Genomic DNA, 23623 nt, shown 5'->3' with positions numbered 1-23623 from the left:
GAGGGTTTAAAGAACTGTACAGGACTTTTTCTGCTCATGTGGACTTTTGCCTTGGCATTGCTCCCGTCCCTCAAGGGCTCGCAGTGGTGTTCAGCCACTGTGAGCGGGTCCCCCTGCTGCCTGGCTGCCTCCCCTCTGTGCCCTGCCTGTGAGACTGCCTGTGGCAGAATGCAGGCAGGGTGAGAGCAGGACGAAAGCAGCACCCGTGACTCCTTGGAGATGCTTCCTGGGCAAATCTTGATGGGAAACTGGGGGTCTGGTAGTTCATAAAATTCCTCCTTGGCTCTGGGCACCAAGTTATGGCTATTTCGCTCTGACCTTGTCACGAGGTGGTTAGCGAGGTTTCCTTTGTACCACTGGATTAAATAGGCTGGGATCCAGCAAAGAGACGTGCTCTGCTGAGCACAAGCTCCATGGGTATGCGATCACGGTGTGCACTTAAGCCAGTGCAAGACTTTAGATGTGTAGCACATCACTGTTGTCAGCCATGGCTTTCCCAAGCTCCTGTAGGTAAATTCTGGGCTGTGGCTCCCTTAAAATTACGCAGATCTGTCCAGTGAATGAAGGTGCTGTAGCGTACAGGTATTTTTGTTCCAAGACGGTCTCAAGCAGCATGTTAGAGCCTGTTTTTTAGTGCACTGCAATGCTTTTGGTGTACTGAACGCTGCTCTTCCCTGGATAAGTTTTCTGTTACTTCCTTCTTTACACGGATGCATTTGAACTTGCTGCTGGCTTTTGCTTTTGGAAAGGAAGGCTACGGGTGCTGTTGGCATGTTGAGCATCCATCCTGGAGCTCTGCAAAGCACCTCCACAGCAATAGGATCTTCAAAGCCATAGTCGTCTTCTCTATGCTCTGCTGTATCGAACAGGGTACTTTAAAGGCATTCGGTGTTAGAAATACCCTCACAGAGCAATTCAACATCACCTGCCACTTCTGAGAGCCTTGGCCACCCTGCACCCAAGCTGGTTGAATTTGCACGTGTATGCAATGAGAAATGCCTTTCCACAAAGCAAACCGTATGCCAAGCCCCTCTATTAGGGCTGGGGGCAGGAGGCTGGTTTTCCCGCACTGACATCTCTTACAACAGCACTCCTGGTGCAACCGGTTCCTCTTGATATGGAGATGGTATCAAGTTTGAAGTTCAGGCTATGTTGACAGAGATTTTGTCAACAAAAAGGTGTTGAAGGACAACCTATTTGTGGAAGAAGTCACAAAGAGGTGAAAGATATCCCCTGCAGGAGACCCTTTCCTACCAATTCAGTGTTTGCTTGCTGTTATTTTTTGGCAGAAGCTGGAGGTGTGGATGTGGTGGCTCCCATCTCCTCATGCTCCCCCTGCTTGTGCCAGTCCAGCTTTGCAAACATCCATCCCAGAGGTGACAATGGTGAGAGTGTGAAGCGATGGAGCAGTTGAGGAAGAGCAGAAACCAGAGCCCTTACGGAACTGATCCACCCTGGAAAGCGGTCCAGGAAAATGGGCACTGCAGCTTCACCAAATAGTATCTGGGGATTCAGGCATCCTAGATAAGAGACAATGGTGTTCGTGCTGTGCAAGGCAGTAGCAGCTGACCACTGGAGAAATAAAAAGGGCTGGTAGAAATGGAGTTTCCTCTGTTATCACTCTGTCATTTTTTTTTCTCTTATAAATGATCCTGGGGAACTTGCTCATGCTTCCTGGGCTTCTGGTTGGTTCTCTGCTCGTCTTCTCTCTTTTGCTGACCAGGACAAGCTCTTTCCCATGGAGCCTCCTCTTCAGTACAGTTGTGAATGGCACTCACAGTCAGGAGATTGTCTGAACCTGATCTGATGAAAATTACTATAGACAGAATAATAACAAACAGTTCTGGGGGCTTTTCCCGCATCCTCTCATCTGCTCAGGGGAGACCCTTCCTCAGGGTGGGGAGCCAGCTCAGGGTGTCCCCCAGCCCCTGCATCTCCCTGGTAGCAAATTAGTATTTCTGAGGCTGCTGCTGCTGCTTGCCAGTGGATGGTGAAGTGTGTGGGTGGGTACCAAGCAATACAGGTCAAAAAGATGCATGTGGATGGCCAGCCCCTGCCAGTCTCCTTTCCACGGAAAGCTGAAAGAGCTCCTCAGTCTGCTAGAGGAGATGGGAAGGTGGTCTCAGGTGATTTTCACCGTTGGGCTTTCTGAGGAAAATGACTCACTTCCAGGTTTATTAGAGGCTTTATTAAATACAGTGTCACAATTTTCATCAGGAAAGCAGTTTCTTTGTGAGGAGCTGCACAGCACTAGGTCTGTGCCTCCTGTGTTTGCTCTTTGCTCTAGTAAGGAACTCAGGAGAACAAAATTAATTTTAAGTGTTATTCTTCAGACAGCTGTAATAGAAAGAAAAATACGGCATTGTGTCTCCTCTTGAGATAATGATCAAAACAGGAGTGCGAGAGGCTGAATCCAGACTGTCCTGACATTCATCCCAGCGCTGGGATCAGGTAACCCAGAACAAATGTGATTTAAGGCTTTTTGGGTCTCTCCCAGCCCAGAGCAGGGTGAACTTCACATAGCCCCTGAGTTGTCTGGGACAAGGATGGCATCCTCCTTCTGACAGATGACCAGGAACCAGGTGTGAATGCAAGGCCACCTTTGCCCAAGTAAGAGCAACACTTGACTTTCATTTTTCGTCCAAACATCACCCATTTTCACCCAATTTTCTACAAAGCCTCTGCATGGTCTGGGAGGGGACATGTAAAGGGCATGGCCCTGTGGAGCAGCACATCAGCATCCCCCTTCCTGCTGCTCCTTGCTAGGACAGGCTGAGTCCCACCATCACAAAACAGTGATGGTTTCATGCCTCCTGCAAGGCTCTCTGCTCCCCTGAGTCCAGCTACAGCACTTAACGTTTAACCCAGCGTGTTTGTGCTGCACACTGGTTTGTCTCCTGCAGCACAGAGACCAGATCCATGTCTTGTTTAATCAGGGTCGAGTGAGCAAATGTAAAAAACTATGGGGGAAAAAAAAATCAACACAGCTTTGACAGTTAAGAGTAGCTCAGGGTCTGGTCCATGATGTTTGAATTTTCACAAGGATGCACGTCAACTGGATGCAATCCCAACATGCTAAACGCAACTTGCCTCTAATTGCATTGTTTCCGCTGATCTCTGATGAAATTATTTATATCTATAACAAGCATATTTGGCTGAAATAGTCGTTAAACTTTATATGAATTTTCCATAAGCTTGTTTGCTAAAAAGAGACCAAACACTAGCAGGTTTGAGTTATTTTTTGCCCCCAATTAATTTTGTTTTCTTTTACTCCCTTGCATGTATTTTTACTCGCTCCCTCTTCTCTGGTAGTGCCAACAGCAGAGCAGGAAGGGTGACTGGAGAGAGGCCAAATTTCGCTTCAGATCATTTCTCTTCAACACACACTAGTCTCTGAAAAACCAGATTCTGTTTGTCATTTGCTTTGCTCTCCCAGCATTGTGTCATGGCGATGGTATTGCTGATGGATTTCAAGCTTGCCTCGTAGAGCAGTGCACAAGGTTTTCATAAGCACATTAATCTTAAAAGAAAAACTGTCAGAAGCAAACAATACCCCTATGAATGATGTTGTAAAGACACATACTAACTCTAAACATCCATTACCAAAGAATATTAACTTATAGAGGAACTCCATTTCCTCTTACTTCTTTTTAATAGGTACCTGAAACCCAAAGTACTTCCACATTGGAAAATATGCTCAAAGATGTGAAATTGCCTGAGAAAAAGCCCCTTAACAGGATCTTTTCCAGTGAAGCCCCAGCAGAGCTCATGTTGGGCCAAAAAGTAGGGTCTGCCAAGGCTGGGAGCTGGCGACTCCTCCCCAGGGTCTGCTCCCATTTTGGAGTCCTTCTGTGCCCCCAAACTCTTTGCCCGGTGGCAGCTTGGCCATCGGCATGGCCAGGTACCGCAGATGTGCTCCGGAGAAGGGAAAGCGGTTGTGGCTACCAAGCCTCATCCCATTTCTTTTCTGCCTGGAAGTTGTTTTTCATGCTCCCATGTTGGTGGCTTTATGCACCCCTCCTGCCCTACCGTGCACACGCACTTTTTGTTTGTAAGCAAGCAGCCTGTGTGGCAGGAATAAAACATCTGAGATCGCTTTAAATGTCACTTGGAGACAGGCCAGCAGCATAGGCAAGGAAAAGCTGGTAGCTTGTTTTAATTTAATGGTGTTGAAGTGTTCTACTGCAATTAAGCATCTGAAAATTAAACAGAAACAGTCATTAAGTCTGGTGATACAAACCCACTAGACCAGAGAATATAAATTATTTCAAATGGTAAATGCCAAAGCAGTGTTTATGATAGGGATGTTTCCCCTTATTAGCCATTATCTGTTGTTTTAAATCAGAGAAACTTAATCCTGAGGAAATTAATCACTGCAGATGTTGAATCTTGGAGTCCGGAGCAGGTCACTCATTCAGCTGCGGGTTGCTAAAAGCCGGAGCTAGGGCTTGGGAGAGGGAAGATAAATACACGCTAGATGTGGACAGGGGGATGTCCGTCTCTCCGGAGGATTTCCCACTCCTGTGCTCTCCCAATTCCTCTGTCCCATCCTGCAGTCGTCCCAGGGAATCCTCTCCTCTCCCTGTCTGACCCCAAGGAGACTTGTTTTCTAACCTGTAAATGTTATTTTCTACTGATAATGCATCCTTTCCTTGAAACCTGGCTGGCAGCAGCTTGTACCGAAGAGGGGATACAAAGCCATCGGGCTTCTGTAGGACTTGCATTTGCTCACTCAGAATTATAACGTGTGCATGAGGGACAACAGCCTGGTCAGGACTGTTTCCCCTTGGGGGCTGCAGTGCCTGCTGGGGCTTCCTCGAGCACCCCAGGCAAAGCCAGGCTGCTTTGGAGGAAGGATTTTGGGAGGAACTGGTGCTTTGAGGCTGCAAGGCATGAATCTGGGCCACCTGAGTGCTTGTAGAGCGAAGGCAGAGGCGTCTTTCTCCCTGAAGCAGTGGGGCAGTGCTGGCACAAGGTGGGTCTGTGCTCGGCTGACAGTGGGGAGGCACAAGCGCCCGATGGGCTGGGAGCCCACACTCAGCCACGGGTCAGCAGGGCCTTTTTGCCCCCCAAAACCCCCATCACTGTGTGGGGGAGTGCACCCATTTGAATAAATTGCCTTTTTCTGATGAAAAAGCATGGACAAACCCTAAAGGCAAGAGAAGAGCAGCTGGGGGGCTGTGGTGGGAGTTCTAAAAATCCTCCACCGAGCTTCACTCACTCCTGCGATGGCCAAGAGGGGAAGGGCAGGGCAGGGCAGGGCAGGGCAGCCTCCCAGAAACCAGCTGGGCTGCTCACTAGTGCACGGCACTGAAAGGCTCGCTGCTGGCCGTGAAAACTGATGGTGTTTACCCCGACAGTTCAGGGAAATTGGAGCAAACCCTGCCTTCGTCTGCAAAAGAGCCTTTCCCCTCACGCTGGCCGGATAACGCAGACCGACAACCTGGACCTGTAAAACTTCAAATGTGTGCTATTTCTGTAGTATTTCTTTTATGAGCCTCAGCTTCACTCTGCTGTGAGCACGAGCCAAGCTCTGATTCAGGTAAGTACATAAATGCTTGTTTAAATTCCTCGTCTTTCAACGAAAGCATACTCTTACATCTAATGGACTTCAGCGAGACTTAAGCCTGGCTTTAAAGTTAAGCATGTGTTTTAAGTGCATTCCTGAATTGGGGCTCTAAGATCCATTGACGTGAACAGAAAGATTCCCCATTGGCTTTAGTGGGATTTTTCTTGCCTGAAATGGAGTCCAGATCTCATGAAATAAATACCCATGTCTTTGTAGATGTGGAACCACATGGAGACTTATGAATACTTGTTCCCAGAAAAGGATCCAGCTTATTCATATGCCTACATCATGTGTATTAAATTCTCCTGACATCTACCACAATTCTAGCATATAAATGGAAAACAGAATAGATACTGTGCCCTGAAAGCAGTCAGCTATTGATGCCTTTGAATTAATAGCAGGAAGCATTGTTTGTGTGCAGCCTTTATAAATCGTACTTCCATTTTCCTCTTACATTGTTTCATTCACATTTTATCCGAATTACTGGCCTGGCTGTCCACGAGGATCTTGCTGTCCTAGGCGGAGGGGGAACCCCGCTCTGTGATGGCAATGCCCAATTCCTCAGAGTGGGGCAGAGAGGGAAGGATTTGGCACTCGGTGCACGTCTTGGGGGCCAGGGCTGGCTTTGCCCATCCCTAGCCAATGGCTGTTGGTCCCGACAGCATTGGGGGCAGTGAGGCTGGGCAGCTGCTAACTCCCCTGAATCCTTTTTGGAGAAGGAGGATTGAACAAAGGCAGAGGGAGCATGGAGGGAAATAAGGTCTGTGCCAGAAGACAGGACCATACATAACACGCAAATAAAAACGTGGAGAGCAGAGCTGCTCAGGTTAGATTTGGGAACAGCAAATGGCTATACTGCTGTTTCTTCTGGCATTGCTTATGTCCAATAACACACAATAACTCAAATAACCTGTATGCCCTCCCTACAGGAGTAGTGTTTAATTTAGAGGAGGAATTCCAGAAAGGGCCACTCTTTGTCTGTGGTCCCGATCCCAATGATGGCAGCCAGCAATGCAGATGTTCCAACGCTTGCCACCCCTTCCCGCTGCCACTGCTCCAGGAAAACTACCAGAAAGCAGTGGCAGCATCAGCATAATGTACAACATGTTTCATTTGTTATGTTAGGAGCTGCTATCACAGGCACAGGTTCAACGGAAAGAAGGAGCTGGCAGGTTCGTGTAAGCTCCCTGGGAGATGCCTGGCTTTCTGCACGATGAAATTACTTTAAGTCCAAATCAACTCCTGGTCAGGTTTGTTTTCATCTTCCAGCTCTGCCCCCTCCCCCTGACGTTCATGGGATTAGACAAATTTACTTAGGTTAAACCCACTGGGGTATTATGCAAAAAAATCATCAAGTCCCTCTATTCTAGAGCTTGCTTGGGAGGGTATAGAGCAAGAAAAGGTCTTTTTATGTCCATTTCTGGGGGCAGGGGCTACGCGTCTCTTACCTGACTTGCTGCAACAAGTCTTACCCAACACCTGATTTCAAATGAGGTCTGTGTTAACTACACCCCTACATGAACCAGTGAAACCAGATCTGGGCTTGGGTTCTGCCTGGCAGGGGTGAACACTGAGGCAGAGGTGAAGAGAGGCCAGGAGGAGATGGAAGGTTTCAGGGCATGATTGAAAGTGAGGTCCTGGTTCAAAGAAGTGGCTGTGAAAACACTATCACATTATTCAGCAGCTCTTCTCCCACTCCACATTCCTTCACAGCTGCAGACTGGTGCCACAAATATATTTTTTATAAGATCTTACTGCAAAATGTTGTGTCTGTTTTCCAGGAAAAATATGAAATGAAACAAGCTAGGAGGTTTTTTCGATCTTTCAAAGCAAACTAACAGAGCACCTCCCATCAAACCCAAACCAGAGAGGTCAAAAAATATTTTGGATTTTCCTTGAAATGAAAATAAAACTTTTCCAGTCACACAGGACTACTAGTTTTCTCTTATCTCATCTGTCAAAGGAACACCATCAGAAAACCATCTTTTGGATCTCAAGACATTTCTACTTAATCCCTACCCTTGCATTTTGTTTAAAGGATTTTTTTTCCCCTGGGGAAAGACTTCAATGAAAACAATTTATAGGGACATAAGTAACAATTTTTTTGTTTATTTGCATCATCTCTTGCCAGCCCTGTAGGTTCAGGGAGACAAGAGGAACTGAGCAATCGCTTCCCTTCTAAAATATTTCATGCCCAAGCATGACCCCATTTGGTAGCGGTGCTCTGCAGCACCCATCGCTATCTGCATGTGCTTTTACTAAGGCAGCAGGGCATAAAGCCAGTATCAGCCCGGGGCAAACAATGGCTTGACCAAGAAGGGTGGGAAACTGTCTTACACAGGCTCATCTTCTAATATTGGGCCCCAACTCTTGCCAGTCACATTTGAAGTAGTTCCTCCAAAGCAGCATCGTCACCCATGTCGCAGGCTTCCCCTCTATTCTGTGGCAGGGCAAAAGGACCACGATTGTACCACCAGCCCCATCTTTGTCTGGCCAGAGACCAAGATGCACAGCACGTCCCTCAGAGCAAAGAGGATGGGAGGAGCTGATGGTCCTTCTTCCCATCAGAAGGTCTGGGTCTCCCTCCCATCACCTGCAGCTCACCTTGCCATGGTTTTGGTGCTGGAGCTGCACCAGATGACCCGATGGAGAGCTCCTGGCTGAGATGAAGCCTTGAGAAAAATCCTGCTGCCCCTGAAAGCTTTGTGCTCGGATTATGGTGCATTGCTGTGGCCAGGGAGTGGGGAGGGAGAATATGGGCAAACCGGAAAAATCACCTCTAGGAGCTGGCAACACTTCATTAGCAATGCGTGAAGCAAATACTACAGGACTGTGAGTGCCTCGGCCCCGCCGCTCTGTGGGGTGAACTGCAGGGTTTAGCCTCTGTGTCCAAGGTAGAAGGAGGAGCAGGGGGAGAAGAAAGACGGGTAGGAGGAAGCGCTGTGCCTTCCTGCAAGGCAGGCTGCCGCTCACATTACCCGCTCTAAGTCTTTGCTCAGTTTCCAGGGCAGTGAAGATAAGCTATTTTTTTCCCCCCATATTTAATTTTAAGGGCCTTGTGCGGGGAGCATGCTGACAGCTTGCGCAGGCAGGAATGGGAAGCAAAGGTAGCATCACTAGAGCAGTCCCCAGAGAGGTGCTTCAGTGCTGATGGAGCCGGCTAGAGCAGACAAGGCAGCTCTTCACGGCTTTACATGCTGTAAATCCCATTTTATATCCCCCGTACCACATGCAGGGAGAAATAAACAGAGTTTTGCGATGATTATTCAGAGTCTTTATGATGGTTATAATGTTCTCTGCTGCCCACCTCACGCTTGCCTTGCTACCTTGGTGCGTTTTCATATTGATACAAGTTTCTGCTGTGAAATGATCCCTGAAAAGAGTTTACCTGCCACTAAATGGCTCTGAACTCTGTGAAATGCTTTGGTACAACACCGTGAAACACAGCTCTGGCTTGCTGGAGAAACAGACTGAATGCATACCTCATACAGCGCCCTTGTTAAGAGCTATGAAGTGTGGCACCAGGTCGTAAAGAGCTGCAGAAGATATGTTATATTCATAGCCCAGCACTATAAAATTTAAACTGTTGCATCCTTCACCACCCTTGCCGCCAAAGCCAGATGTTGAGCAAAATGCATGAGGCAAATGAATTGGGAAGGTCACGTCTTTTGCCGCAGCAGCCAGCAAGTGGCTTGTGAGGCACCTTCGCACGGTGGAGCAGGTGACACGCGAGGCAGGGTCCAGGGTTGCTCTCCAAAGCTGACCCGACTGGTGTTTTCTTCAGCTGCTGCTCGGCTAGCTGCAGGCTCTTGCACCAGGAGGAGAGCCTGGCCTCAGGCGAGACCTCGTCTTCAAGTTGATGGAGCCCATTGCTGCCCGAAAGTCAAGGCAGGTTATTCCTCTGTAAGATCTGGGTGGATTATTTGTCCTGCCTTTATTCCAAACCATTGGCTCAGGTCACCCTGGTGCACGTCCCCTCCTTTTTCCCCCATGGTCCTTCTCCAGGAGTCTCTAGGGATGAGACGATCCTGCACAAAACCGATGGAGGACCATCTCCAAGAGCCGGGGGGTGTTGTGCTGGATGGATCCATGCCATAAAGCCTGGATGACTTAAGTGTGAGTGAAGGTATCTGAACCTCATCTGAAATATTTTCCACGAGAAGGAGATTCCCTGCTCTTCCCCCGGGGCCACGTGTGCGCCGTTCGGTGTGCTGCTGCTCTCCATACGCATGGTGCCAAATCCAACAAGCCGACCCGGTGCTATTTCAGCCTACACGATGTGTTTTTCCACCAGCAGAACTTAACATCAGTTTCTTTGCCAAGTGTGCGGCCTTCCCACTTCATTATGGTCATGAGAAAACCATTTCAATAAGAAAACAAAGGAATAGCTTTAGCAGCCCTTCATCCCTTCTGTCCGCGAGCACGTGCGGCATTTGTTTGCGAAGTGGGATGTAAGCTAATAAGCCGATCTTGCAAAGATCCACACTCAGGCAAAGACTTCCATATGGGCTTAGCATTAAGCAAGACCTTAATCTAAATGAAAATATTTGGGTTTTTTTGTTTTTTTTTTTTTTTTTTCGCTTTCAGTGCACTGTAGGACCAATGAAATATTCACCAAAGTGAACAGAGAGACAGATGCTGACTCCAGGAGTCTCGAGGGCAGCTGGCCAGGCAGGAGACAAGGACTTCATCTGAGAAGGCACAGATCGTCTCTCACAGCACCTATGGCTCACATCAAAGTCACAAGGATTGTGGATTCTTAGTGCTGTGTGGAGCTGGGACTGGACGAGCATTTGCAGGAGAGGGATGGCTGTTTGCTTTCACCCTGGGAAGCGCTCAGGAGTGGGCTGTGCAGATGGTGTCTTCATTGCCATAAAGGCGAGATGAAAAGAAAAGACCTGACTGCAGAAGCTGAAAGGTGTCTTTTTGCAGTGGGCTTGGCAAACTGATGAAACTGAAAAGCTGAGTGACGCCCTCGGCCCCCAGTTCTCCCGCGAAGGCTGCATAATACAAAAGGACAGGTATCTGCCTCCTGGCCTGCAGCCAGCGTGGCTGTGGCGCAAGACCTCTTTTCCTACTCGTGGAAGGAGGGCAGGTGCTGCCACACACCCCGGGGACCCGGGGACAAACTCACCGCCTGCGAGCACCTACGGCACCTGCCCAGAGCCCTTGTAACGACTTTGCATGCCGGAGCGTGACTTCCACAGTGATTTGATTCTCAGCCCAGTAAAAGAGATGCTCGGCTGCTGGTCTCATTATTTTTGCCACTGACATCATGCTGCATGGGCCAGCAGTGTGAGACTCCGCGTGAGCATGGGGAAAGCAGTGCCGTCCCGTGCAGAATTAGTGTTTCATACCTGCTTTTTAAAGGGTGGGTGCATGCTTTCATCCTTCCCAAACTCCTCTGCTGGGAAGATAGCCTGGAGCTGCAAGGCTGTGGTGAGGTGGTGTTTCCCCAAGGCTCCTGTCCTCGGACACCTCCACTGCTGCAGCCTCCTCCCCCGCGGCGAGGAGTCGGGCAGTCCATCCCGGTCCATCCCCAGGCAGCTGAGCTGAATTTCAGTACCGACCCTGCCGTTTAATGAAGCCTCTCCTGCGAGCCAGTCCTCCTCGCATACGTCTGACAGATGTCTCTCAGCAGTATTAAGCCTGCGCAAGAAAGAGGCTTCGGTTCGCCCCGTCCTTTGAGACACAGCCAGGCAGAGCGGGCAGCCCGTCCTGCCCCCCTCTTCTACTGACAGCCCACAATCCTCCCCTCCAGCGAGACCTCCACGTGCTGTCAGTGTTGAGAGTTGTTGAATATTATCCTCAAATTGCTTTGTATTTTTAAAATTTCAGTGCCCAGTAAGCAAAGGTGATTGCCTGCAACCGTGCACCTCTATAGCTGACTGGAGACAGGCGGATGCAGACTGTAGCTAAAACAGCCTTCCGCTACCTGCTTGCCTCTTGGGGTATGAAAAGGGTTTTTGAATCTACCCGCAGTGACTTACAAGTGATCTGAAATGGTTTACAAGCAGAAAAGGAGAAGAAAACGATGGCACTGTCAGTAAAAACAAATGCAGGGTATATCAACAGCTGTTTATTTAAGCAATGGTGATAATTAAAAATTACCTGTGTTGTCTTCAGATCAACAATGTTTTACACAGGAACTGGACAGAATTGCGTCATGGTATCATTTTCACTTTAAGAAACTTACAAGCACTGTGATCAAAAATTTAGTCCTTAGAAAAAAATCCCAGCCCAAAAGTCGGGGGGGGTGGTGGTATTTTTTTTCTCTCCATGTGGAATTGAGGAGCCTGCTGGCTTGCAGTGCAGTATATTTTATACAGCTAAATTGCTTTTGACAAATGAAACCGAGTTATTGTTAATTACTCAACCTGTGGCCTGTACCAAACTGAAATATATGATTAAACAAAGTGGCTCGGACAGCACATTAAGCTTTGAAGAATGATTTTATTTTTCGAGGTCTCAAACCCTTTTCTTCAAAAAACAGAAAGCGTTTTTTTGCCATGACAGTGGGATTGTTCCACTCTCTATATTTAACCAGTGTCAAAACGCTCAAGAAAAAAAAAATGTCAGAAGTAATTTTGTGATCCTTCTGACACAAAAAGCACACACACAGACACTCAGATAATATTGCACTCCACTTTGCCAGGGAGAAACATTATGCTTTGCAGCATGCCTTTTGTGAACAGGCGCTTATTTTGAACCCACTGCAATAGGATTTTCTAATTTCGATAGCTCGTGACAGAAAACGAGCTCCACAACCACGACTAAAACTAAATATCCCCTCCAAGAGCCACAGCACTTCTGAATCATTAATGACTATAGAATAAATACGGGGGAAACACACGGGAACCTCTACCTTTATCAATATACCAATTGCTGCAGTAGAGCGATATTCTGGACGTTTCTGTTTAAAACAAAAAAAAGCTTTCAGAGCTACCTGCCTTACTGTTGAAACGTATTTTTATTCAGCAAAACCAACAACGCAAACCGTGCATCTGTCACACGAAGCTCAGCTCCTTGGAAGGCACGGCAGAAAAATACACACGAACGTCCGGCAGCTTTTGCAAATGTGGTTAGAATAAGGAGTTTTGTTTCTTTTTTTTCCCTGGCTTTCCGTCAGATCAGTAGCAAGAAAAGAAAAGGAAAAAAAAATAACGGCGTTTGTCCGTTTCGGAGCGGCGGGGCGAGGTGCCGGGGGAGGAGCGGCGGCAGCGCGCCTGGCCCAGCGGAGCGCTCCCGGGAGCGGCTGCCCCGCTCCGGGGGGGTTTTCCGGCCCCGGCAGCCTCTCCCGCACCCGGGGGGAACAGGCACTCCCCCCCCCCACCCCCCCCCCAGATTTAGCCCCCAGCCTAGTGCTTTCCATGACGGACCATGAGCTCACGACGCTAACCTAAACGGAGGCGGGAGGGAACGCCGACAAACAGAGGGCCGAGAGAGGAGCGGAGAAAGAGGGGTGGAAAGGGAAAAAAAAGACCCGAGCAAATCAAAACCACTCAGGGCAAGGTTCGGGGGGTGGGCGGGAGGGGCTGGGCCCGGGGCGGCAGGGTTGGGGTACCGGGCGGCCCCCGGGGTCTGACCCCACCGGTCCGTAGGGCGCTGAGCAGCACGAAGGGCGCTGGGGCACGTTATTAATTACTTTATTGCGCGTTGAGCAACCGGGTCGGCATCACAGCGGGGCGAGCGGTTCCTCGGTGCTGCTGCCCCGCCACGGGGCCCGGCGGCGCGGCGGTGGCTCGGCTCGGCTCGGCTAAGCTGGGCTCGGCTCGGCTCGGCTGGACCCGCGGCCCGCCCGCCCCTGGCCCCCGGGGGCCCCTTTCCCTTCCCTTTTAGCGGCCTCTACGAGGGGGAGAGGAGAAACCCTCCTGCCCGCATCCCTACCTGCGCCTGCCCGCCGGCCGCTCCGCCGCCCCCGCCCTGCCCCGCTCCCCGCAGCCCCTGCCCCTTCTTCGTCCCTTTTCCTTCTTTCATTTTTCCTGTTTTCTTTTCCTTTTTCCTTTCCCTTTTTCTCTTTTCCTTTCTTAATTTTAATTTTGCTTTTCGTTTTCCTTTTCCCTTTCCTTTTTCTTCTTTCTTTTCTTTTCCCTTTTCACTTTCTGCTTCTTCTGTTCCTTCTTCTACTTCTTCTTTTCCTTCTTCTTCTTTTCTTTCTTCGTTTTCGTTTCATTCTTATTTTCCTCCTCCTTCTTCCTTCCCTTTCTTTTATTACATTTTTGCTACTTCTTCGTTTTCTTCTCATTTTCCCTCTTTGTTTTCTTCTCCTTTTCTTCTTCTTCCTTTCCTCCCCCCTATTTCCATGCACACACGCCTGCAGCCGCCCGGGCCGGGCGGGACACTCTCCCTCCGGTACAAGGCAAGCCGCGCAGCCCGGCGGCCACGTTTCCCCGACCCCCTCCGGTGATGCCAAACTCTCGTTCCTTCTGGCTCGAAGCCTGAGGGGGCAGAGGCCGCCGGGGCAGCCCCCGGCCCCGCTCCCACGGGGGCCCGGCGGGCCATGCGGCCGGGGTGCACGTCGAGCGCGGTGCTCTCCCGCAGCAGGTGCCCGGCGGAGGGGCTGCCCGGGGGTGGCGTTGCCGCGGCTGTGGGGTGGGCGTATTTTTTGCTTTAAACGCGTCGGGTGCGTGGGGCGAGCACGCAGGGCTTCGGGAGCGCAGCCACCCGTGTTCGTTAATTACTGCGGGCGCGGCGGGGAGATCAGCACCGGCTCCCGCACGGCCCGGGCTCGTTTCCGCGGCTTTTCCCGAGCGGTCCCTGCCCAGCGCCCCCGGCCCCGCGCTGCCCTCCGCTCCTCACCGCAGCCGGCGGATTTCTCGGCGCTTCCATCAGAGGGAGACAAAAGGCTGGCTCAGCCGAGGAGGGGCGGGAGGGGTAGGACGAGCCCGGGCCGGGGGTCCCCTGAGGGCTGCCAGCCGGCCCCGCCGCGCCGTCGGGCCGCCCGGGGATGCTGCCGCCTTCGGGACTCCTCCGAGCACCAAGCAGATCGGGGGAGGGGGGGACGGGGTGTTTAGACCCCCTCGCCGACCGTCCCAGGGCAGGCCTCCTCCTCCCTCGGCTAGGGGCAGCTCTTTCGGTCCCGGGCGGTTGGCGGCGGCGAGAGAGCCCGGCCGCGGGCTGGGCACGACCCCCTGGGGAAAAGGCTCTTCCGCGGGTTGGGAGGAGACCCCCCACATGCAAGGAGAAAATCGTCCGGTTGCATTACCAGGGCAGGGAGAAAGACCCCCGGTTTCCTCGGCCGCCATTCGATCGCCTGCTTCCCGCAGGCTGCCGGCAGCCGCTGCCGCCGCTCCGCCGGAGGCTGAGGACGGCAAACCCATCGCCACGGCGCTCCCCGGGGGCTGCAGCCGGGGGGCCCGGGAGCGGGGGGAGACCTTCACGGGGCACCCATCCCTTTGCGAGTCTCAGCTGCTCTTTAATCGATCCGCTCTCTCTCCCGACGACCGGTTTCCAGCGTTCCGGCGGCACCTCCTGCGCCGGGAGGGCAGGAGTTTAACCCCCACGTCCCGGGGCGGGGAAGAGGAAGGGGCGGCAGGGTGGGCACGGCGTGGGGACTTCTCCCCGTGGCCGTCCCCGCGGAGATGCCGTTTGCTTCGTCCGCCCGCCGCTGCCCGCACTGCCGGCGGGGAGACCGGGCCCCGGGGCGCCTGGCGCTGCCCGCCCGCCGCTGCCTGCCGCTGCTGCCCGCCTCTCTCCCCCACCACCCCAATTTAAACCCGAGAGGGAGCCGGTTTTCGATGCGGCTGCAGAGGCGATGCCCGCGGCTGACGGCGGGGCGATTTTCCCCTCTCTCCCCCCTGCCCTTTCAGCCTTTTGCGGGGAAACACTCGTGACATTATCGTCTACCTTCCTTGGAGGGAACACCCCCACAGACATCCCCCCAAATCTGCCTTCTCCGCTCTCCCCCCATCCACGGGTTATGAGGCTGCTTTCGGGCGTTGTTATTCGGGTAAGAAAAGCGTGGATTTCGCTGCCGGGGTGGGCGGCAGCACGTTTGCAGGGGAGGCCGGGCGGGAAGGTGTCCGGCCCGGAGCAGACCCCCGCTGCCGAGCGCGGCCCTCGCCCCCAAGCCCCCATGGAGCAACCGCCGGCTCCCCCCGAAAACGCAAGCCCCTCCTCCGCCGCGGAGCAGCTGGCGATGTCCCCGCCCGTGGGTCCTGGCCCCACGGCGGCCGTCGGGGCTGGAGGCGCGGCGGGTGCCCATGATGCGCCCCCCCAACCCGTGTGTCCGCGTCTCGCGTGGGAACGAGCGCGGGGAGCGGGCCGAGGGGGTGAACCTTGCCGCCTGAAGGAGGGGGGTGGACGTGGGGACCCCCACGGTCGGCCCCGCTCCGCCTTCCCGCAGCCCTAAAACCTGCTCGGGCGGTGCGGGGGGGGCAGCCCCGGCCGTGGCTGGGCCCTGGGACCACGGGGGCGGGCGGAGGGTGCCGGCCCCCCCCCCCCCCCCCCGTCCCCCCCTCTCCGCGGCGGGGAGCAGCGGCCGCGGCCATTTAGGAGCGGCGCCGGGAGCCAATGGGCGGCCCCCGTCGGCGCCTCCGCCGTGACGGCCGAGATTGACGTGTTCCCCACGTCAGATTCATCCCAAGTAGCGGCGGGGGCTCCCCGCGAGCGGGGAACCGCCCGGCGCCTCCAGGATACCCCCGCGCCCCGCCGCCGCCTCCCGCCCAGCCGGCCCGCCCTCCGCCGCTCCCCGGGCCCTCTATGCCGGGGCCGGCGGTCGGGGCCGGGGCTGCGGCGCGGCAGGCAGGCGGTGCCCCCTCCCCGGGGCGGAGCGGCTCTCCCCCGCCGCCGGGAGATGGGTAAGCGCGGGCGGCCGCGGGCAGGGCTCCGGGACGGGATCCGCAGTGTCGGTCGGCGAGGGAGGAGGCGGGGGGCGGGGGGGGGGGAGGGGGGCAGCGGGAGCCGGGGTGGGCGCCGGGCCGGACACCCGCCCGACGGTCCCTGACCCGTCCCCTGCGGCCCCGCCGAGCGGCCCGGGATGCGGCCCGGCTCTCTGGCCGAGGTGGTGGCGGGCGGGGGTCCGGAGCTACATGCCTGGCCGGGAAGGCTCTCGGCTTCCCCTTCCCCCCCTCTCCCTTCCTCGCCTTTCGCTCTGCTCTCTTCTTTCGGTTCTTCCTCCCGTTCTCGCCGTTTCTCTTTTGTTGTTGTTGTTCTATCTTTTTCCTCTTTTTTTTTTTTTTCTCTCTTCCTTTCTCCTTTATTTTCTCTCTTCCTTTCTCCTTTTTTTGTCTGTTCCTTTCCTTTTTTTCTCTTACTTTCTCATTTTTTCTCTCTTCCTTTCTTTTTTTGTCTCTTCCTTTCTCCTTTTTTTGTGTCTTTTCTGTTTTTGGTCCTTTCCTTTCCTTTCCTTTCCTTTCCTTTCCTTTCCTTTCCTTTCCTTTCCTTACCTTTCTCTTTCCTTTCCTTTCCTTTCCTTTCCTTCCTTTCCCTTTCCTTTCCTTTCCTTTTCCTTTCCTTTCCTTTCCTTTCCTTTCCTTTCCTTTCCTTTCCTTTCCTTTCCTTTCCTTTCCTTTCCTTTCCTCTTTCCCCTCTTCCTTTCCTCTTTCCTTTCCCCTCTCCCTTTTCCCCCTTCCCTTTCCCCTCTCCCTTTTCCCCCTTCCCTTTCCCCTCTCCTCCTTTGCTCCTTCCCTTTCCCACCCCCCGCTCGCCGTCTGGACGCGGGCCGGCCGGGCTGCCCGGGGGATGCCCGTCGCGGCCCCCGGCCCCGGCCCGGCTCGGTAAGGCGCTCCGCCGGCGCGGCCGGCCCGCTGCAGAGCACACCTACGGGGAGGTGAACCAGCTGGGCGGCGTCTTCGTCAACGGGCGGCCGCTGCCCAACGCCATCCGGCTGCGGATCGTGGAGCTGGCGCAGCTCGGGATCCGGCCCTGCGACATCAGCCGCCAGCTCCGCGTCTCGCACGGCTGCGTCAGCAAGATCCTGGCCCGTTACAACGAGACCGGCTCCATCCTGCCCGGGGCCATCGGCGGCAGCAAGCCGCGGGTCACCACTCCCAACGTGGTCAAGCACATCCGAGACTACAAGCAGGGCGACCCCGGCATCTTCGCCTGGGAGATCCGCGACCGGCTGCTGGCGGACGGCGTCTGCGACAAGTACAACGTCCCCTCGGTCAGCTCCATCAGCAGGATCCTGCGGAACAAGATCGGCGGCCTCTCCCAGCCCGGCCCGTACGAGGGCGGCAAGCAGCCGCCCCCCCAGCCCGCCTGCCCTACAACCACATCTACCAGTACCCCTACCCCAGCCCCATGGCCTCGCCGGCCGCCAAGATGGGGGCCCAACCCCGGCGCGCCCGTGGCTGCCGCCCACGTCGGCCTGCCCCGCTCCTGGCCCTCGGCCCACTCCGTCACCAACATCCTGGGCATCCGCACCTTCGTGGAGCAGACGGGTGGGTACCGCGCCGTCCCCTCCCGGCCACCCCTCGCCCCGGCTTTTGGTGTTTTGGGGTTTGTTTTTTTTTTCTTTTTTTTCTTTTTTGATCTCTGCACCCCGCTCCGGCAGGGACGGGGTGGCGGAGCCAGATGCGGCGAGGCTCAGACATCTTGAACTTTTTATGAAAAATGTGGAAAATATTTTCGTAGGGATGATAGATGGCCGACCGCAGATTCGGAGCACTGAATTTCCCTTTCCAAAGGAAAAAAAAAAAAAACAAAAATCTATACGGAAAGAGGGTAAAAAGGGGGAGAAAACAAAACAGGGGGAGAGGAAAAAGAAGGCAGGCCACCTCTGAAAACAGGCACCAGAAATCTCCCGCCGAGAAATCTCCCTGATTTTCTTAAAAACCAAGCCGGGGAGGAGGAATCGAGGAGCCGGGGCTCCGGGCAGCCGAGGGAGCGAGGGCAGTGCCCGGTCCCGTCCCCGCTGCCCCGCCGGCTCCGGGGTGGGGGGGACGCGGCGGAGGCGACTGCTTTTATCCTTCCAAAAGCCCGAGTTTAATCAACCGCATGCGTTTCCCTCCGTGCGATCATTTGTCTTTAAAATTCCGATGTCACTTTTATAAATCTCCTTCGTCGGAAGAGAAATTGGGCCTCCTAAATTATCGGGACCGTGGAAGTGGGGGGGGGGGGGGGGGGGGGGGGGGCGGCGTGGGGGAGCCGGGCCTAGGGACCGGGTCTGGTGTGGGGGACGGCAGTTTCTCCCCCCGGTGGGGTATCAAACCAGGGTACACCTAATTTGGGCCGTCAGGACCGAGTCTCTCCCGGGCCGCACCGGTCCCGGCCCGTGGGGAGCGGGCTGTGTCCCCGGGATGCTGGCGGGGAGTGGGAGGCGAGGCGGATCTGCCTGTGTCCCGTGGTGTGTGTGTTTGTGTCCCATCGGGTTCATACGGACAGGCACTCGCAGGCCGGAGGTTTACCCCCGTTTCATCCCAGTTCCTGCTCTTGGCACAAAACCTGCTCGGGACGGGTCCGGGCTCGGGGGCGAGGCAGGGGGGGGGCGAGGGCTAACGCTAAGGGAGCCGCCGCGCTCTCCCCCCAGGGGCTCTGACCGGCACGGAGGGGTCTGCCTACCCCCCAAAAATGGAAGACTGGCCCAGCGTGAACAGGACAGCCTTTCCCCCGGCCCAGGCAGTCAACGGCATCGACAAGGCTGCCATGGAAGGAGATATCAAATACCCGCAGGTAACTGCTACGGGACCAGGAGGCGACAAGGCGGCGGGGGGCCGATTTCCCCTGCCGGACCCCCACCTCCCCGAGGGGTCAGCCCCAACACCCAGAGCCGGGCGGGTTGTCCCGACACCCTGCCGTATTTCGGCGGTGCCCCCCGTCCCGCTCAGCGATGCCTCCCCGCGTACCCTCCGTCTCTCTTTGTCCCCCCTGTCCCCAGCCCGGACCGGGGCTCTCCTCGGTGGGCAGCTTCCTCCCGGCCTGCGCCTACCCCCCCTCCAACCAGCACGGCGTCTACGGCGGCCCGGCCGGCGGCTACATCCCCCCGGGCCCCCCCTGGCAGCCGCAGGGCAGCCCCTTGGCCCACCACGGGCCCGGCGTGGCGGTGCACGGCGGAGACCTGCCCACGGCGATGGCCTTCAAGCAGCCCGGGAGGGAAGGTGAGCGGGGGGGGGGGGGCGGCGGACCCCTCCGGGGCCTCGGCGGGGGGGGGAATCGGCAAGCGGGAGAGGAACGCTGGCGGGCGAGCGGGGGGGCTGAGGGACACGGTGCGGGCCGCTCCGCCTGCAGGTAGAGGTGACCTCGCTGAATATTTTGAATATTGATGATATTTCTCCTCCACCGTGAGGGCTCCCGGGCTGGCGGCTGCGGTCCCCGGGGTTTGCCTTGCCGCTGCCCGCACCTCGGGCAGAGCCGGGGCCCCTCTGTGCGCCCGCTCCCGCGGGGGCCTGTGAGCCCCTCCGGTGGCCCCGCCGCGGTACTCGATGGGTGCAGGTCCAGCCTTTCCCCCCCCCCCCCAGCCCAGCGCCTTCCCGCCCGGCCTCAGCCGGCACAGCGGGATTAGAAACTGGGAATCGCTTGTCCTCCACTCGTGTGCGCTGGAAATCGCTAGGGAAGCTGGAAGGTTTGGGGCAAATCCCCCGTTTTTCGTCCCCCTGCCCGGAGGTGGCTTGCTCGGCGCCGTTCGCGGGGTGCGGCGGGACGGGGCAGAGCAGGACCCGCACGCCGGAGGCTTTTCCCGGGTCCTCCGAATATTAACACGGATAAGCAGAGGTGCTAGCGGCGTCCATTTTACCGCGGAGCCGTGCAGATCAGGCAGAAGTCTCGGCTAGGAATTATTAACATCATAAATCCCCCGGCGTGAGGAGTATTTAAAGATAAACTCCCTGCTGGAATCACAGGGGTTTGATTTCGACGTATATACTAGAGGCTGTTAATGGTTTCTTTTATCTCCTGCTAATTATTTCGGTTCACTGGTGGAAGCTTTATTTCTTCGATATGCGGTTTCGTTTTAAAAATCCCAAATAATCTGTTCTGGGTAGAAAATCTCCGTCGATGTTTTTCTCCTTTTTCGTGATATTAGACTTTCTCTTACTTTTCACATTTGCAATTCGTTTCCCACTTATTAGTCCTTTTCTTTATTGCTGTTTTTTTGTGGTTTTAATTTTTTTTTTTTTTTTTAATATACGACCTTTTACCGTTTCTATCTAACTACGGCAGCCTGCTGCGAGTTATAACATCAGCTGTCCCGGGGATGAGTTATTGCGAGTACGAATGGGTGAAAATAGATAATTGTAAACCGATAATTTGAAACAAAAAAAAAAAAAAGAGAGAAACAAAGCGCGAGAAAGCGAGGGAGACAAAGGAAAGGAAAAGAAAAAGGGAAAGAAAGAAAAGGAAAGAGGGAGAGAAAGAAGGGAAGTAAACGAACGAAAGAGGAAAGATGACTCTCGCGTTTTTAGTATATTTTTCGAAGTGTTTTAAGGTGAGTTGGAGTCTGAGTTTTCTGACTAGCCAATCTTCAAGCTGTCCCTGACGAAAGGCCCACAGACTTTCTTCGGAAAGCTTTTTATTTTGTGTTGATCGGGTGGTTTTTTTGTTACTTTTCTGCTGGGAATTTTTTTGCTTTGGTTTAGTTTTGCGTTGGTTTTGCTTTTTTCCCTTTAAAAGTTTTTTTTCTTTTAATTTCGTTCGGATCGGTTTTCTGGTTCTGCTACTTGTCTGGGACAAACCAAATCCCAGACCGTCGGGCCAGACGCACCCCCCCCTCCCCGAGCCGGGGGGCTGGAGGTGGCCGGGGGTAGCTGGGCAGGGGGGCGGCGGGGCGGGGGGAGGGGAGAGGGCAAAGTGGGGGAGAGAGACAGCGGGGGCAGAGAAGGACAGATAGAGAGGGAGAACGAGAAGGGTAGAAAGAAGGAGGGGAGGAAAGAAATAAATAAAGAGAAACAAAATAAAGGCAAATTCAGCCCAGCAATTTTGCCCTCCGATTCAGACCTTTTCACGTTTCACAGCTGTTATTTCCCCAGAAAACTCTCCCTGCTTATCCCGATGTGTGCAGCAGCCCTGGGACATTTTACATCCCTGGCCCGCAGGCCCATGCGTGAATGGTGCGGGGGGGATACGCGGGGCCTGGGCCAGCCCTGGTGATGCCTCCCGGGGCCAGGCTGTGTCGGGTGAGCTGGGTCTGGGGAGAATCTCGATGGGAGTTTACCTACAGCTGGCAAGGTGTGCAGATCCTTTCCCCTTCCCCTCCCAGGCACTGGCGGCACAGTCCCCTCCCAGGGCACTCCAACCACAGGCTTTAAGAAAGTGTGTGGGATGTGTTCTCTGTGTGGCTGGGACGGGTCTGGGTCACCCCCACAGGCTATGGCGGAGGGACTCTGTCGTCATCACGGTCCCTGCTGCTTGGGGGATGCATCCCCCCCTTTCCTCTCTGTTTGCCCTGGAGAGGTCTGACACACGGAGCCTGGCAGTCACTTTCTGAAGGGGTGGCTTTCCTAGTGGTAGGCAGATGGGGGGCCTGGTGGGCCAGAGCCATTTTTGGGGAGCTGTTGGAAGAGGGTCTGTGTGTGTGTGCGCAGAAGTGGGACGTGCCTGGCTGCAGCAACATGCTTGGAGTCTGTCCATCCACTGCTTTGTTGTCTTTTTTTTTTCTCCCCTCTACCCTTCTTGTAGTTGTGGACAGAAAACCTGCCAGCCCTGTGGGGAAATCTCCAGGTCCTCTAAATACCATCCATGGACTCTCTATCCCAGCCTCCTCTTCCTAGAGCTGCGGAGCAACAGTCAAGAGACAGTGACTCTTGGAACAAGCACCTGCAAACTGTAACTGAAGCCTGAAGTGCCACCGAACTGTACCCAAAGTGCCACCACCACTGGCAGGTGCCTGCGGGGACAAGGAGACAGCCCGGGCAGTGAGAGATGCCAACCTCCCACGGCAAATCCGTGCGCAGGGGAGCATGCTCAGGAAGTTCACACACGCTGCCCAGAGGGACAATTTGCCTCCATTGGATCCAAAAGGGGTGGCAGAAGAGACTCAGTCTTCCTTCTTTATTTTGTATTTTTTTTTTTTCCTTGCTTTCAGTTTTTCTTTCTCCTTCCCATGCCCCCGAAGACTGTTGGATGCAGGGCAGCGAACCCCTCTGTGCCCAGCCGTTGCTCAGAGCGTCCCTGGCTCTGTCCCAGCCCAAGGGAGCAAGTTTCCTCCAGGGAGCGGTTTCTGGCTTACCCACGCTGCAGCCAGAGCAGCTGTGCGATGGAGCCTGCTCCGTCTGAGTGCCTCTGCCCCGGAGCAAAAATGGACAAATATGCCACAATGTTTTATGATATATTTTTATAATTACAAACATTAATAAAAAGTGACTACCGTGGGCGCACGCTGCTGACCTCCTTCCCTCCGGGTCTGGCTGAGCACCATCACTGCTCCCAGTGGCCTTCAGCCGCAGATGGCATCTGCCAGTCGCCTGTAAGCAGCAGGGACTTGGTGGGATCCTGGGGGCACTTGGCTGTTCTGGGTCTGGATTTGTGCACCCACTCACCCAGGGTCCCTGTGTTGCTGTGAGCACATTGCAGCCCTGAACCCACGCCTAATTGCATGCACAGATTTGGGGTTCTCCTGCACTGGGGGGGGCTGTGGCCCCCCTGGGTGACTCCTGATGCCATGAGGCTGCAGGCCAGCTTCGGGCACAGGCAGGGAGGTGGGCAGCTGCCCCCAGCCCCAGGCCGGTTCCCACCCACCTCACCTAGACACAGGTGAGCGTTGGGCCGGCGGCAGGTCTGGCCCTCGCAGCCCACCCACCGGGGTTTATTATCCCCCTCCTGTGCACCGTTGGGGACATGTTCAGGACAGGCTCCACTGGGCTTTCGCATTCCCTGGCTCCACCAGCCGCTGCCATTGGCTTCGCTCCCTTCATTGTCTGGAGAAGGGGAAGGTCCTGCAGCGGGGCAGGGAGGAAATATCCTGGCAGGAGAATACACGCCTGGCTTTTTGCAGAGAGTGTGTCTTTGTGGGAGGGAGTGAAAAGGATGTCAAATCTGACATCCCAACCCAGGAAATTTTGCCTTCAACCTCGGGGTGGCAAAATTCAGTTTTGCCTCCGTTGCTGCAAAGCCTCCAGCTAGAGCTGGTCTTTGCAACAGACTACAAAGCAAGGGAGGGAAAGGAGGGAATTTTAAGTA

At 54.6% G+C, this 23623-nt stretch overlaps 1 protein-coding gene across 1 annotated transcript; it reads left to right on the top strand.

Moving 5' to 3' along the window:
- Window positions 1-16364: 16364 nt before the first annotated feature.
- PAX1 (paired box 1) lies at window positions 16365-22215 on the top strand. The gene is given in 7 exon segments (XM_075444578.1): window positions 16365-16368; window positions 17323-17766; window positions 17769-17842; window positions 17844-17952; window positions 19041-19183; window positions 19389-19608; window positions 22124-22215. Coding segments are annotated over 7 exon segments (1086 nt in total).
- Window positions 22216-23623: the final 1408 nt, after the last annotated feature.

The sequence above is a fragment of the Opisthocomus hoazin genome, chromosome 2 (genome assembly GCF_030867145.1).
Source record: "Opisthocomus hoazin isolate bOpiHoa1 chromosome 2, bOpiHoa1.hap1, whole genome shotgun sequence".
NCBI lineage: Eukaryota > Metazoa > Chordata > Aves > Opisthocomiformes > Opisthocomidae > Opisthocomus > Opisthocomus hoazin.
The sequence above is the reverse complement of the archived record's forward strand: the minus strand, read 5'-3'. Positions and strand labels throughout refer to the sequence as shown.